This window comes from Aotus nancymaae, unplaced genomic scaffold (assembly GCF_030222135.1).
Source record: "Aotus nancymaae isolate 86718 unplaced genomic scaffold, 86718_ANA_hifiasm-v0.15.2.pri h1tg000002l, whole genome shotgun sequence".
NCBI classification, from domain to species: domain Eukaryota; kingdom Metazoa; phylum Chordata; class Mammalia; order Primates; family Aotidae; genus Aotus; species Aotus nancymaae.
The window spans coordinates 38,664,377-38,679,684 of record NW_026988413.1 but is presented as its reverse complement, the minus strand read 5'-3'; the positions used below and the strand labels follow the sequence as shown (position 1 = coordinate 38,679,684).

Genomic DNA, 15,308 nt, shown 5'->3' with positions numbered 1-15,308 from the left:
TTTAAAGAATCTCAACATATTTCTCCGCAAATTACTAACACAAAAGAAAAAGTAACAACTAAACAGTGAGGATAACGGAGAGACACCACCTTAACCAGGTGATCAATGCTACTATCAATCACATGACTTGGTTTTGAAAAAAATCAACATCATATGCCTTTTGAATTTTAAGAACTAACAAAAACACAACATCACAGACATGGTATTTCTACCAAAAATGCAAAAGCTGAATAAAATCGTCAGGAAACATTAAACAAATTTGAATTGAGTGACGTTTTACAAAATACCTAGCCCATGCTCTTCAGAAATATCAAGGTAAATAAAGCAAAGAAGGGCTGAAGAACTGTTGCAGCTTAAAGGAGACAAAAGAGAAACAACAATTAAATGCAATGCCTGATCTTGAATTAGGAAAATAATTGCTACAAAAATCATTATTGGAACAACTGGGGGAAAATAAATATGTAAATTAGAAAAAATGCTGTTTCAATGATAAATTTCCTGATTTTAAAAAACTGTATGGTGATTATATAAAAGATTGTCCCTGTTCTTAGGAAATATACATCAACATATTTGGGAGTAAAAAAGCACTATGTCTCTAATTTATTCTCTAATGGTTTGGAAACAAATCTGTGTGTGTGTGCATGTGCACACATGTGTATGTGTGTAAAGAGGGGAAGAAAAAAATGATAAAACAGATCAGGTATAAAATATAAACAACTATGAATCTAGGTAAAGAACGCTGTTATTGTACTATTCTTGCAACTTTTCTGTAAGGTTGAAATTATATCAAAATTAAAAGTTTGGAAAATGTAAGCGGCACTACAATAGAGGGAAATTACAATTATGTAAGAAATAGATATGGTAATCACTTGAATATGAGGAGGAAGGATTTCTTTTGAAAGCTTCAAAATAGTCATATACAGAAGAGCAAAACTGGACCCCCATCTTTCACCATATAAAATAAATAACCCAAGATGAATCAAATATTTAAACATAACATCTCAAATTATAAAAATCCTAGAACAAAACCTAGGAAATATCATTCTGGACTTCAGCATTGGCAAAAAAAAAAAATGTATGGCTAAGACCTTGAAAGCAATCCCGACAAAAATAAAAATTGTCAAGTGAGACCTAATTAAACTAAATTCCTTCTATATGACCAAAGAAACCCTACAGAATAGGAGAAAATATTTGTAAACTATGCATCTGACAGAGGTCTAACATCCAGAATCTATAAATAACAAGCAACTAACCCCATTAAAAAGTGGGTAAAGGACATGAACAGACGTTTCTCAAAGGAAGATACACAAGTAGTCAACGGACATGAAAAAATGCTCCATATTACTAATCATCAGAGAAATGCAAATCAAAACCACAATGAGATACCATTTCACACCAGTCAGAATGGCTATTACTAAAAAGTCAAAAAGTAATAGATGCTGGAGAGGCTGTAGAGAAAAGAGGACACTTACACACTGCCGATAAGAATGTAAATGAGTTCAGCCACTGTAGAAAGCAGTTTGGAGATTTCTCAAAGAACGTAGAAATACCATTCAACCCAGCAAACCCATTACTGGGTATACACACCCAAAGGAAAATACATTGTTCTACCAAAAAGGACACATGCATGCCTATGTTTATCTCAGCACTATTCACAATAGCAAAGACACAGAATCAACCTACGTGACCAGCAACAGTGAACTGGATAAAGAAAATGTGGTACATATACACCATGGAACACCACACAGCCATATAAAAGAATGAAATCATGTCCTTTGCAGCAGCATGGATGCAGCTGGAGGCCATTATTCTAAGCAAAGTAATGCAAGAACAGAAACCAAATACCGCAAGTTCTTACTTACAAGTGGAGGCTAAACATTGGGCACACATAGATAAAAAGACAGGAACAATAGATGCTGAGGACTCCAAAAGAGGGGAGAGGGGAAGAGACCAAAAAACTACCTATTGGGTACCATACTCAATACTTGGGTGACAGGATCAATGATGCTTCAAACCTCAGAATCACACAATATGCCAATGTAACAAACCTGCACATTTCCCCTAAATCTAAAATAAAATTGAAATTATTTTTTAAGAAGCTTCAAAATAAAGTTGAAAAATGAAAATAAGAAAGACCAAGGAAGAATGGCTTTTATGTATTAAGGGAGTTTTGACTCATCTAAAAAGGTATGTCTGGAATCCATCAAAAGACATAAGTAAAGAGAGGGTGAGAATCTTCTCTAAATAAAGAAGAATGCACCGGGAGATTTAAAGCATTACCACAGAAAGCCAGAAAAGGCTATTGCAAGGAATAAAAGAGAGCCAATAAGATTCTTGAAGAAATGGATACCAAATGGCATCGAAGAAGGAACTACATTTTTGTCATTAAAAAATTAAAAAGCTGGCGCCATGGCTCATGCCTGTAATCCCAGCACTTTGGGAGGCTGAGGTGAGCGGATCACGAGGTCAGGAGTTCAAGACCAGCCTGACCAATATGGTGAAACCTGGTCTCTACTAAAAATACAGAAATTAGCTGGGCGTGGTGGCGCACGCCTGTAGTCCCAGCTACTCCGGAGCCTGAGGCAGGAGAATCGCTTGAACCAGGGAGGTGGAGGTTGCAGTGAGTCAAGACTGCGCTACTGCACTCCAGCGAGACTCCATCTCAAAAATAAAATAAAAAAATAATATATGTAAATCATGATACATGATTTTTAGTAATTTAGTATGGTGAATATTTGAATAACTGCTTTTTGATGTTCAAAAACCTGGACTCAATTTTTATTTATTTATTTATTTATTTATTTATTTATTTTTTGAGGCGGAGTTTCGCTCGTTACCCAGGCTGGAGTGCAATGGCGCGATCTCGGCTCACCGCAACCTCCGCCTCCTGGGTTCAGGCAATTCTCCTGCCTCAGCCTCCTGAGTAGCTGGGATTACAGGCACGCGCCACCATGCCCAGCTAATTTTTTCTATTAGTAGAGACGGGGTTTCACCATGTTGACCAGAACGGTCTCGATCTCTTGACCTCGTGATCCACCCGTCTCGGCCTCCCAAAGTGCTGGGATTACAGGCTTGAGCCACCGCGCCCGGCCTTATTTATTTATTTTTGAGAGGAGTCTCGCTCTGTCACCCAGGCTGGGGTGTAATGGCGCAATCTCAGCTCACTGCAACTTCTGCCTCCTGGGTTCAAGAGATTCTTTTGCCTCAGCATCCTGAGTAGCTAGGACTACAGGTATATGCGACCATGACTGGCTAATTTTTGTATTCTTAGTAGAGACAGAGTTTCACCATGTTGGCTAGGCTGGCCTTGAACTCCTGATCTCAAGTGATATGCCTGCCTCAGTCTCCCAAAGTTCTGGGACTACAGGTGTGAGCCACTGTGCCCAGCCAAGCCTGGCTTCAATTTTAATAAATGTTATGAGCCCACTAAGTTTCTCAAACCATTCATGTATACAATAAACATTTTTTTTCTGGTGATCAAACTGAAAAGTCCTAACTCATTATTATAAATTTCCTATATGACTATTCACATTAGCAAAGACATGGAATCAACCAATGCCCATCAGTGATAGACTGGATAAAGAAAATGTGGTACATACACACCATGGAATACTATGCAGCCAAACAAAAGAGCAAGATCATGTCCTTTGCAGGGACATGGATGGAGCTGGAAGCCATTACTCTCAGCAAACTAATGGAGGAAGAGAAAACCAAACACCACATGTTCTCACTTGTAAGAGGAGCTGAACAATGTGAAAGCATAGAGACAGGGAGGGGAACACCACACACTGAGGCCTGTTGGGGCAGGACAGGGGTAGGGAGAGCATCAAGAAGAAGAGCTAATGCATGCTGAGCTTAATACCTAGGTGATGGGTTAACAGGTGCAGCAAACCACCATGGCACATGTTTACCTATGTAACAAACCTGCACGTCCTGCACATGTACCCTGGAACTTAAAATCAAAAATTTCCTGCATGTTCATTTTCCATAATATGTAGGAAAAAACCCATTTCAAGCAAAATCTTTCCTGTGGACTCCGTTCTTGATTGTTTTATACATCTTGAATGTCTTTTGAATACCCATCCTTCATGTTTTTAGCTCTTTTTGAAGCGTGATCTAGGTCGACCACACATTTAAGGATAAGGGTTTTAGAGCTGCTCTTTTGATCCAATATCAGATAGGCATTTTTTCCCTCGAAACTTTGGGATATTCTCTTAATTGTAGAGCTATGGGGGAATAAATGTGTTAAAATCTGTGTCTCTCAATCTTAAGTCGCTTGAAGGAATGACATAAAATCACAAAGAATCCAAACTATTAAAGATTTTCAACTTTTTTAGCAGTAAGAAAGAAATGCCGTACATATAAGAGGAAGCCTGAGAAGCAGAAGATCCGAGTTCTCCCACCAAGTGGCTATAGGAAAGTCGCCCTTGCACAGCAGCTAAGTATGTGGACTCCAAAGGCCAACTGCTTGTCTTCAAACCAGCAGGCACAGTTGTTCAACTTCTCTGTGATCTTAACTTACTTATGCTTAAACTGCAATAATAATAGCCTCTACTGTATGTAATAATAATATCCTAAGGATCAAATGAGTTGATTTAATAGGGCGTAGGGCACTGTGAGCTCATTACATCTCAGGAGAATCCCTTAAGCATTCTGAGTTTCATCATATAATTTTGAAACCTCCTGTCATTATAGCCACCGAGTCATTCATTATTTCCTATATTTTTTCTTAACATCAATAAAGTAGTTTCCAATAATAATTTTTTAAAGAATTTTTCAGGTCAGTATAACAGCAGTGAATGCACACTTGTTTAAATATGAGTCACCTTGGTATAAGTTTGTTCACCTCCGATCACAAGCAATGTCTTAAAGAACTTTTGGAGAGAAAGTATGTACTGAACTGCATATAAGAAACCACACTAGAAACTACAAAGGCTATGAAAATTCATTAATTCCACTTATTTGATTGTAGCACTTTACACAAATTTTAGAGAGATGATCAGATGGCAGGACCACATACTAAAAACGAACCACAGTATACATAAATTATGGAGTTCCAGGTGACTTTGTTATGTTATTGTCAAATTTCTATCTCCTTCTAACACTTTCAAGTAGGGGCTGAGGGTAACTTTGCATGGAGCAGTATCACTGAACTCTTTTGCAAAAAGCAGTGGATTGTGTGGAAGAGCTCAGAAGAATGAACACAGCTTCCCTGGTAGTGAGAAAGTGGGTGGTTGCTCCAAGAATAGCACCCAAACTGAAAGCTATGAATGAAGAGGCACTAAGCACATGTTTTTATAGAATGAAAGGGAAAACTATGTAGGTGGGAGCACAGCAGCTATGTAAAGGCAATTAGTTCTAATTCAAAGTGGAAAACTGAGAGGAAAGCAATTATGGCCATTTATAAATTGAGAAAGCAGAGTGCATATCTGCTACACCACAAAACACTCTTACAACATTTAACCATATTCTCTACTGCTCCCCCCAAATCTTTTAAGGCTCATTACATCATTGTGCTCTTCTCCCCCTGGGAAACTCAACCCATATGCTCACACTGGTAAACAAATATATAACAACAAGATATATTAATAGATCTTTTCATTTTTTTTCTTAATTTCAAAGGGGCTGTGGCTACAATTCAGTGATTTGTGCTATACAGTTCTCATCTGCCCCTCCCTCTTAATCTAGAGTTTCAAGAGTGGCCCTGGAAGCAGAGGTTTGGCTTTTTTTTTTTTTTTTTTTTGAGATGAAGTCTTGCTCTGTCACCCAGGCTGGAGTGTAATCATGCAATATTGGCTCACTGCAACCTCTGTCTCCTGGGTTCAAGTGATTCTCCTGCCCCAGCCTCCTGAGTAGCTGAGATTACAGGCGTGTGCCACCACACTCAGCTAATTTTTATATTTTTAGTAGACACAGGGTTTCATCATGTTGGTTAGGCTGGTCTCAAACTCCTGACCTCATGGTCTGCCCCCCTTGACCTCCCAAAGTGCTGGGATTAACAGGCATGAGCCACTGCACCCGGCCGGATCATTTCTATTTATGTGGATCAGGCAAACTACTCTGTCCTTGAAATTTCTACTCAGAGCCACAGACCTCAATCTCCAAATCCCCCTTGATAATGGCTCTGCAATGCTCCTGGGGAATCAATGCATTTTGTAATGTAGCAATGCAACAAAAAAGACTCAGAAATGAGCTAAATAATCATTCATGTGCATAATTTTATTACATATGATTCTCTACCCTATTATTACTGAATCAAAGTCTAGAAAGCAATTTAAAATGAAAATATCTTTATATATGTGATAAGCAATATATAATGAAGTAGAGAGCATGGAATACAAATGGCTGAATAAAGTGCAAATATTTATAAGAAGAAAAGGGCATATGAAATCAAGGAAACAAAGCAAATACTTTGTTCTTTTCTGACCCATTTCCATTTCTTTAGTTGTCTAGCACTGGAAACTCCTTCCTATGTTAGAAGAATTCTCTATTTTATGATTCTCCCCTGTAGAAGCTAAGTATGTCCAATAGTTGCTTTCCTGGTCTTCTGTGTCGCCTAAGCTTGGTTAATGACATGCACTTGTTTTAGGCTTCAAATAGGAAATTCGTGATATAAACAAGGGCCTGGGGAAGGACCACTCAGGATCTGGAGCAGTGAGGGCACTGGTGCTGTCTGGCATCAACAGGGTGAAAAGCAAGCTGCAGCATCCAATTCCCATCAGCAGAAGCATCCTCTGCTGCAGATGAGCTCTGCAGAGGGTACTTGTCTGTGATGCTGGCTGGGAAGAGCTGGTCCTCTAGGCTTTGCCAGCCATGATGAACCACATTGTAAGCCAACTACTATTTCTGTAAACCAGTCAATAAATGCCCTTTCTGCCTTCTCAGTGAACATTGGTTTATCTGTTCACAACTAAGAATCCCATCTGAGGCATCTATTGCCATGCAACTCACCTATTTATGATGTGCTGCCATGTAGAAGAAGCTGTATCTAATATACACAGCTATTTTTGGTTTTTCACTGGTGAAAAGAATTTCTCCCCCTCTGAATTTCCTGGTTATTATTTTGGCTACATATATTCAAAGGTTCTGATTAAATTAAAAGGTCTTTCCTATTTCAGGGCTAGAACTTACGTTTTCTAACTGTGAAGAAAATGTTTGAAAATATATAGATTTCCTCCCTACTGTTCAAATAAATTAGAATGGAAATTCCATTAAAAGATGATAGACAAGATTATAAAAGAAAAAAAAACCTCCAAATATCATTTCATCCTGGGTTACTGGCTCAAAATGGGAAGTGGATTACCGGAGGCAAAGTTCCCCATGATGATTACTCATTAGCTTATTCAAAGTGGCTTTACAGGCTCAGTCCATTTGCCAAATTGACTCTTGCCCAAATTTCCCTGGCACACAAATTACCAAACAGTTAACCTGCCTATTAGTAGTCACAGCAGGAGCCAACGCATGAATGAGCATGGACCCTGTTCTCCTGCCTTGAGAGGCCAACCAGGGCAGCACTCAGGCCAAGTGCCTTAGAATTAGCAAAGAGATATGCCTGGTGTCAGATAATAAATACTTAAATCATAGATAATGGAGCCTTTGCTTTTCCAGACATTTTCTCTGGCAGTGATTTAAAGAACTGGACTCATTTAAAATAATGGATTTTTTTTCCTTATGGCTTTTAGATTTCTAAAGCGGCAATTTATACGCGAGGGAACTGAAGACATTTGGTTAAAATATTTGCTTTCAGAGGACTAAAGGTGACAGATAATTTTGTTGTTAAAGAGATGATTTTGGTGTTTTTGCTTGCATCAGCTGATATATTTTCCTTTTAAGACACAGGGTAAGAGTACAAATTATTAACTTCTCATACACTATAATCTACTAAAATATAATATTTTTAAGAATAAAATGTAGCACTGTGTCAGATAAACCCTTCGCTGAGACTACATAGCCAATGAATTTAGCCATAAAGGACTCCTGTATTCCCATTATACATGGGAGACTCACCACTGGCTCATTTTATGTTAGACTCTCAGGACCCATAGGACAGAAACAATTTCCTTTCACTGTCAGCCAGGTTGGAAATGACCCAGTCATTCAGAAACAAACAGGATGTAAGTTGATTTTTAAAAAAATCAGCTAGATAATAAACTCTTTGATCCAACTAGAAATGTACTTTTTTTCTCCTAAAAGAGAAATGAGTTTTTTTAAAGGCAGAACAGAAGTAAAATTTAGGAAAGTATTTTTTATATATTCACGGACAACAAAATGTTTTCTTAATTTTTTATAATGCAGCATAAAATCCAGCAGAAATAATTTATGTGAAATAACTAACTTGACACATTACAGGCATAACTGAAATGTATCCTATCCAAGAAATACAAATGAGTTTCAGTGACATCAGCTGAAATTCATTGGCTCTTGTTTATGCGGTATGTGGAAAGTTTTGAAAACCTCCAGGTATCTCAGTGGTTGTCTGCAGGGCTTTGTAAAGGGCTTTCAAAATCCCGAGTTAAACTGTCTGATTTTGCCTTACAGCTATGGAAAGCCTTCTATTTTTCTTAACTATTTTACTCAGTGCTTTGGTTTTCTACCATGTAACTTACTCAGAAAAATGTTTCCTTTTATGCAGCACCCATACCAGAACAGTGGCATTTATGTTAATGTAAAGATAAAATTTCAGGGAAAAGACACACATGAAATGACAATATCTATCATAAATATTTATAGGTATAGTACATTCAAGTTAATCATCAACCAGGTGTTACATATGAGATATTAGAAGTTCTCTGAAAAGGCCAAATAAAAGAAACATTTTAATTTATGCTTTAATAATAATGGTGAAGAGAACATATTAGTTTTAATTGTTTTTTCAGTTCTTGACATGGAGTCTCACTCTGTTACCCAGACTGGAGTACAGTAGTGTGACCTCAACTCACTGCAACCTCTGCCTCCCAGGTTCAAGCAATTCAACCTCTGCCTCCCAGGTTCAAGCAATTCCCCTGCCTCATTCTCCCAAATACCTGGGATTATAGGTGTGCACCACCATGCCCAGTTAATTTTTTGTATTTTTAGTAGAGACAGGTTTCATCATGCTGACCTGGCTGGTCTTGAACTCCTGAGCTCATGATCTGCCTGCCTCGGATTCCCAAAGTGTTAGAATTACAGGCGTGAGCCACTGCGTCTGGCCCATTAGTTTTAATTTTAATCATACCACACAGCATCAACTTTTAACTTCCTCTCTTTTCTAATAAAAGGAATCAATAGTTTTGGCAGCGTACTGGAAGGACAAAATTTAAATTTCTATTTCCTTCTGGCTGATCAAGGTAAGTTTTTATTGAACTTTGTACTCTTTGAAGTAGATGCTCAAGTGAAAGGAATATGTGTGTGATGGTAGGGGAAGGGGGGGGAGGAGGTTGGTTAAAATGAAACACATGTGAGCAGGAGGCTTGAGGTCTGCAGCTGACACAACTATCACATCGCAGAGGTGAGTTTGACACTAACCAGGACTTTTAAGATGACACACTGTGAGACTGGATATACCATGGAAACGTGCATTCCATTTTCTTCACATTATTTTCATTTCCCCCCACCAAAAATAAAAAATAATAATTTCTAATTGCAAATAACTATTTTAGACAGAAGCTGGATAAAATAAGTTGGGATGTTACCATATGATCAGAGAGCCCTGGTTGCATCACTGGATTAACCTACCTAGCAGCTAAGCATGTTTTCTAGAAGGGAGTAGAAGTCCAAAAACATATATATAGAGAGAGAGATTTTAAACAAAGCACCAAAGTAACCATTATTAGAAACCTAATTTTTCTGTTATACTTCCTGTATAGTTTAGTGTTATTTTGAGCTACATTTTAAACATGAAGTTACATTGACTTAAAGAATCTTTCAGCCTCTTGCACTTCTAAGTACTTATTGCAATGCTGCCTGAAAATGTAGTACTTAAGAACAAACAACAACCTTGGAGATGATCTCTTCATCTGACACCATGTTGAGGGGAAAATGACCATTTGAACGTCTCAGTACCTTCTTTTGTCTGCTCTCAGCAGCAGCCAGCTGTGCGGACATCCTTTCTTGCATTTTCCTGCAGTGGGCCATGACTGCTTCAAGGATGGAGAGGGGGTTGGTACAAACTGGCTTCTTCTCTTTGTCACCAGCACCTGCTTCATAGTCTCTCTGGAGTGCCAAGAACGGGTCATTTAGATTAAATCTCCCATACCGTTCCTGGATAAATACCTCCTTCCTGCGAGCCTGGAACAAAATTAGAGAAATGTATTGAAGTAAGAAATGAAAATATACAGAAAGATATTTATAAGGTTTTGTGATTACATTTCCAAATGGTATTCCCAACTGCTGTGAGTAATGGCTTATACATGATGTCAGTGGTGAGTGAGAGGCAAATGTGACCCCCGATCGCTGACTAGCCTGGAATACCATTCCATCTGCTTTCAAATTTTCTTCCTTTAAGAATATCATATTTTACATTGCAAATGATGCAAATATAGTTTGCATGCTGTACTACATTCAAGGATCAGAATTTAAGGCCCAGTCTTTATTTCCCCCGAGACAAGTTCTTGCTCTGTCATCCAGGTTGGAATGCAGTGGCGCAATCACAGCTCACTGCAGCCTCAACCTTCTGGGCTCAACAATCCTCTTGCCTCAGCCAGCCTTATAGCTGAGACTGTAGATGCATGCTACCACAACCAGCTAATTTTTTTGATTTTTTTGAATTTATGATGGAATCTCACTTTGTTGCCCAGGCTGGTCTCAAACTCCTGGGCTCAAGTAATCCCCCCGCCTCAGCCTCCCAAAGTGCTGTGAGGCCACCACACCCCACTTAGTCTTTTCTAATTTAAAGTAAAATCAGAAATATTGACAATTAAAATAACTTTTAGCAAGTTTAAAAATAATATTATCTCTATGTTGATGGAACTTATATTTAAAATAATAAATATCAGGTTAAATCATGCACACAAAAAATCCCCTACAAGTTTTTTATAGCCAGAAGGAAGTCATATGGATAACTAGTAAGAAGAAAATTCCTTGCAAAATTTTTAATGTAAAAATTTTAATTAAAAAAACTAAAATTTTTAACGTAAAAATAAATCACAATATTCATAGTCTGTAAAGTTTGATCAACCACAACAGCCTTCAGAAAATTTAAAAAATGCATCTATCTCCTTCTCACTGAAGGGCATTAAAATATAGTTCACAGAATCCCAGGAAAGAATGCAACCTAATTATACACTAAATGTCAGTCCATCAGCAACAAAGTTAATTTCACACCCACATAATGAGGACCAAATGCAATTTTCTATAATTAGCCTACAAAGTCATTGCATAAAAATGGAAAATAGCAGTAGAAATGTATTAAAACCTAGCAACATTTTCCTAATTCAGGTCATTTTAGAATAGCCACTAGAAAGAAAAAATATCTATGTCACTGCCAGTAGAAAAATTAAATTAGACCGAGTGCATTGGCTCACGTCTATAATCCCAGCACTTTGGGAGGCCAAGGCGGGCGGATCACGAGTTCAAGAGATCGAATCCATCCTGGCCAACATGGTGAAACCCCATCTCTACTAAAAATACAAAAATTAGCTGGGTGTGTTGGTGTGTGCCTATAATCCCAGCTACTCAGGAGGCTGAGGCAGGACAATTGCTTGAACCCTGGAGGCAGAAGTTGCAGTGAGCCAAGATCATGCCACTGCACTCCAGCCTGGGTGACAGAGCAAGACACAGTCTCGGAAAAAAAAAAAAAAAAAAAAAAAAAAAATCAAAATCAAAATCAAGCTCTTATTTGTTCAAAACATTAAACATGTTTTCTAAAGAAATATTATTAATCCATACAGTTCCTTACTTGAAAAACTACACTTTTCCATTTTAGGCCATTATCAGTAAGCCAACAACTAGATAAACACAAGTCTTATGACAACTGGAAAAAAGCTAACATTTCTTTCCCTATTATCAACTTAAGTCCAGTTTCATCATTAAATTTAAGCTAGCTTTCAGAAGACCACTTCAAACTTTAAAGATAACATTTATGAGTTAAAAGCATTTGGTGTTTCTAGATTCTTTAAATTCAATTATGTAATCAATACACCAAATAAGTATCACTTGAGAGATGCAATTTCAAAAGCAATTTCATTTTGTCCTTCACTTTTTTCTTAATATTTATTTGATATAGTTCTTTTCCCACCCCTGGATGAACACTTGGCTAGCTCTCTGTTTTTTCTAATCAATTTAATTTAATAAAAGACCTAGAGTCACTTTGCGTCAAAACAGTCTCAATTTGGTTATTAAAATGTCCATCTTCATTCAGAGTTATGGCAACTTCCCTTCCTCAGCTAGCATCTACTGCAGGCTAACATCCACCACCCGGCAAAGGGGTTTATATGACAACCTCTCTCTTTTTCCCAAGACCTTCTTCCCCTCTTTCTAAGCTGTTTTAGTTCCCTCTGGGTTGGAAGGGATTGGAGGTAGATGATAAAGGAGAGGTGAAGGGAGCAGGAACGCTGTACCTGATTGGTTCAGTTGGTCAGCTGGGTTTGCCAACAGAATGTGCAGAATATTTAAAGCCTACTCTTTTCCCATGAAGGGCTTGGTGATTTCTTACAGGAACACCCCTTCTTGCACTGCTGGGACTCCTTCATCTACAGTTTCTTCAATGTAGGCCATAGGACAAGCTACATAATCTGCAGGACCCACTGCAAGATGAAGACACGGACTTTTTGTTCAAAATTATTAAGCATTTCAAGATGGCAACAGCACAGTATTTAACCAGGCAAGTGGCCCTTCTAAGTGCATGGCCTTTGTGACTGCACAGGTTGCACACCCATAAAGCCCAGCCTTGCATACTCTCCTTATTAGCATTTGGAATCCACCTTTTGTTAACTGAGGTCCCATGTTCTCTCCAGACTTCCCTATTGAACAAGGCCTGAATCGATCTCATTCCTACCATTTCATGACCGTGGCTCAAACTGGTCTACAAGAAACATTCATGGATGTTTATCTAAACCAAAGTTGGGAGTCTCTGCAAGATGATCCCCACATCTATCTCTCTCTCACTTCTACAGAATGGCTGCTTGTTCAGCCCCACCTCCATTGAGCCCACCAAGATCTGCAGAAAAAATCTATCATGTCATTCAAAAGTCTCTCTGAAGCCCTTTTCTCTTGAGATGAAGGGAGAAGCAACTGGATGAGGCAAGTCTGACAGCACAATTATCTGCAGAGAAATGCTCGCTGACAGAAATCTTTCTTTAATCTCCAAAAACTACATTATTTTATATTCTCAATGTGGATGAAAGGTTTAAAAGTCAACACTAGCTTTTAAATATTTCTTCTGAAAATTTGCATCTTGGTCCTCACTGTAATATCTGATATTTATCACAATGCGTTCTCTGCTGAAACGGACATTTTAACAACCCATTGTAATTACCTGATGTCTACTCACCCATACAACATATTTTATGATGTACAATACTTAACGCTGATCAAGCAATTTGTTAACACACAAGTTATTCTTAAGCCTGAGTAAATTTATCTTGATAAATGGGTTAAAATTATTTTTTGTATAATGTAAGAGGTAAATATATGTATCACAGACCCATTTCCAGTTTTGCCCAACAGATTTTATGGTCAGAAAGTATGTCTTTTTTTTTTTTTTTTTACTGGTGTGAAAGTTTTGTATATGTGTATTTTTGCTGTGATTGTTTTTGTTTTAAAATTACTAGTTTTAACTGATAATCACATTATGACATTGTTAAATGCAAATTTTTTTTCTGCTGAAAATGTCGTAAAGTGATACATGTACAGTTTCATAAACATAAAACTGCCTATTTATTTAGAGATAGGGTCTTGCTCTGCCACCCAGGCTGGAGTGCAGTGGTGTGATCACGGCTCACTGTAGCCTTGAACTCTTGGGCTTAACTGATCCTCCCACATCTCAGCTTCCCGCATAGCTGATACTATAGGCATGTGCCACCACACCTAGGTATTTTTTAAAATTTTGGTACAGATGAAGTCTCACTACGTTGCTCAGGCTGGTCTTGAACTCCTGAGCTCAAGCAATCCTCCTGCCGCAGCCTCCCAAAGTGCTGTTATTACAGGAGTGAGCCTCCATGCCAGCCTAAAACCGCCAATTAATTTGCTTCACAAATATGGACTAACATATAGCCTTTATGGAGTATAAAATATGTATATTAGATTCCTTCAAGGGTAGAAACAGTGGCTTTGTGTTTTTTGCTAACTAGCTATGCAACTGTGTTATCTTTAGTTATCGAAATGAGAGAAATGAAGCAGCCTGTGTTGCTTAAGACACTTTGAGTTTAGACAGAAAACCTGATTTCATTCTTTCATTTTTAAGTCCTTAAAAGCATGGAAACCAGGTAAAAAATGAATGTCAAAGATCACATGTTCTTAATTAACATTAAACTGACTCCTAAATTCATATTATTTTCAGCGATGCCAGCTAATAATCTTGTTCTATGACCACATATGCATCTATTTATGTGTATTACATATATTCAACATGTACTTTTGATATTCTTGTCTTATAGCAAGGGTTTCTAGAAATATATAATTCTAACAATTAAAATGTGCTTTTTGGTCTACAGCTTTCTATTAGGCTTATAAATTAGAATCCAGTTGCCCATTTTGATTCCATGGTGAAAAGTCATAGATTAAATAAGACTATGACATGAAGACAAGATGCTATAATATGAATCAGTGCACTCATGACATAGACAGATAATCCACTAACAACTAATTAAAAAATATATTTTGATATATTTAATGTTGAATATATATCCATGTATTTTTTAAAATTGATTAGTACCAGAGATAAATAGAAAGTTACTTTTCTATATAAATATATCCTACCTCCAGTGGATGAGTTTTCCCAGATAGAGGAATAGAAAACATAGCAGACAAAAGTATCCACCTAGGAACTTTTGGTGACTTGGAAATTTCAAGATCCAACAACAGGCTCCCCACTATTAGGATGCTGGGCAGTGCTGACTCCCACAAATGCATGCAGGGGCCAGGTAGCCAACATCAGTGTGTATGTTTAGCTTGCTATTAATCAGTGTGAAATGGCAGACTTTCGGTGAACTAAACATGATCTGCTCTAACAAAAAACATTCAAGTTTTGTAAAAAATCATGACACTTTGCCAGTGAAACAAAATACAACTGGCAGGCCTGGTTTGGACAGCCAGTTTATCATCTGTGACTTGTGGGAAGAGTCCAGTCGCTCTGAGACTCACTAGCCTATATCTTCTCCTAAGCATTTTGC

General features: G+C 37.8%; 1 protein-coding gene across 9 annotated transcripts in view; it reads right to left on the bottom strand.

The window, feature by feature from the left end:
• CTTNBP2 (cortactin binding protein 2) overlaps positions 1-15,308 on the bottom strand; it is a 165,931-nt gene that overhangs the window by 93,875 nt on the left and 56,748 nt on the right. For all 9 annotated transcript variants that reach the window (XM_012476405.2, XM_064374111.1, XM_012476406.2 and 6 more), the window contains exon 3: positions 10,042-10,266. In XM_012476405.2, the coding sequence (XP_012331828.2) occupies positions 10,042-10,266 (225 nt within the window). The remainder of the gene's footprint in view (positions 1-10,041; positions 10,267-15,308) is intronic.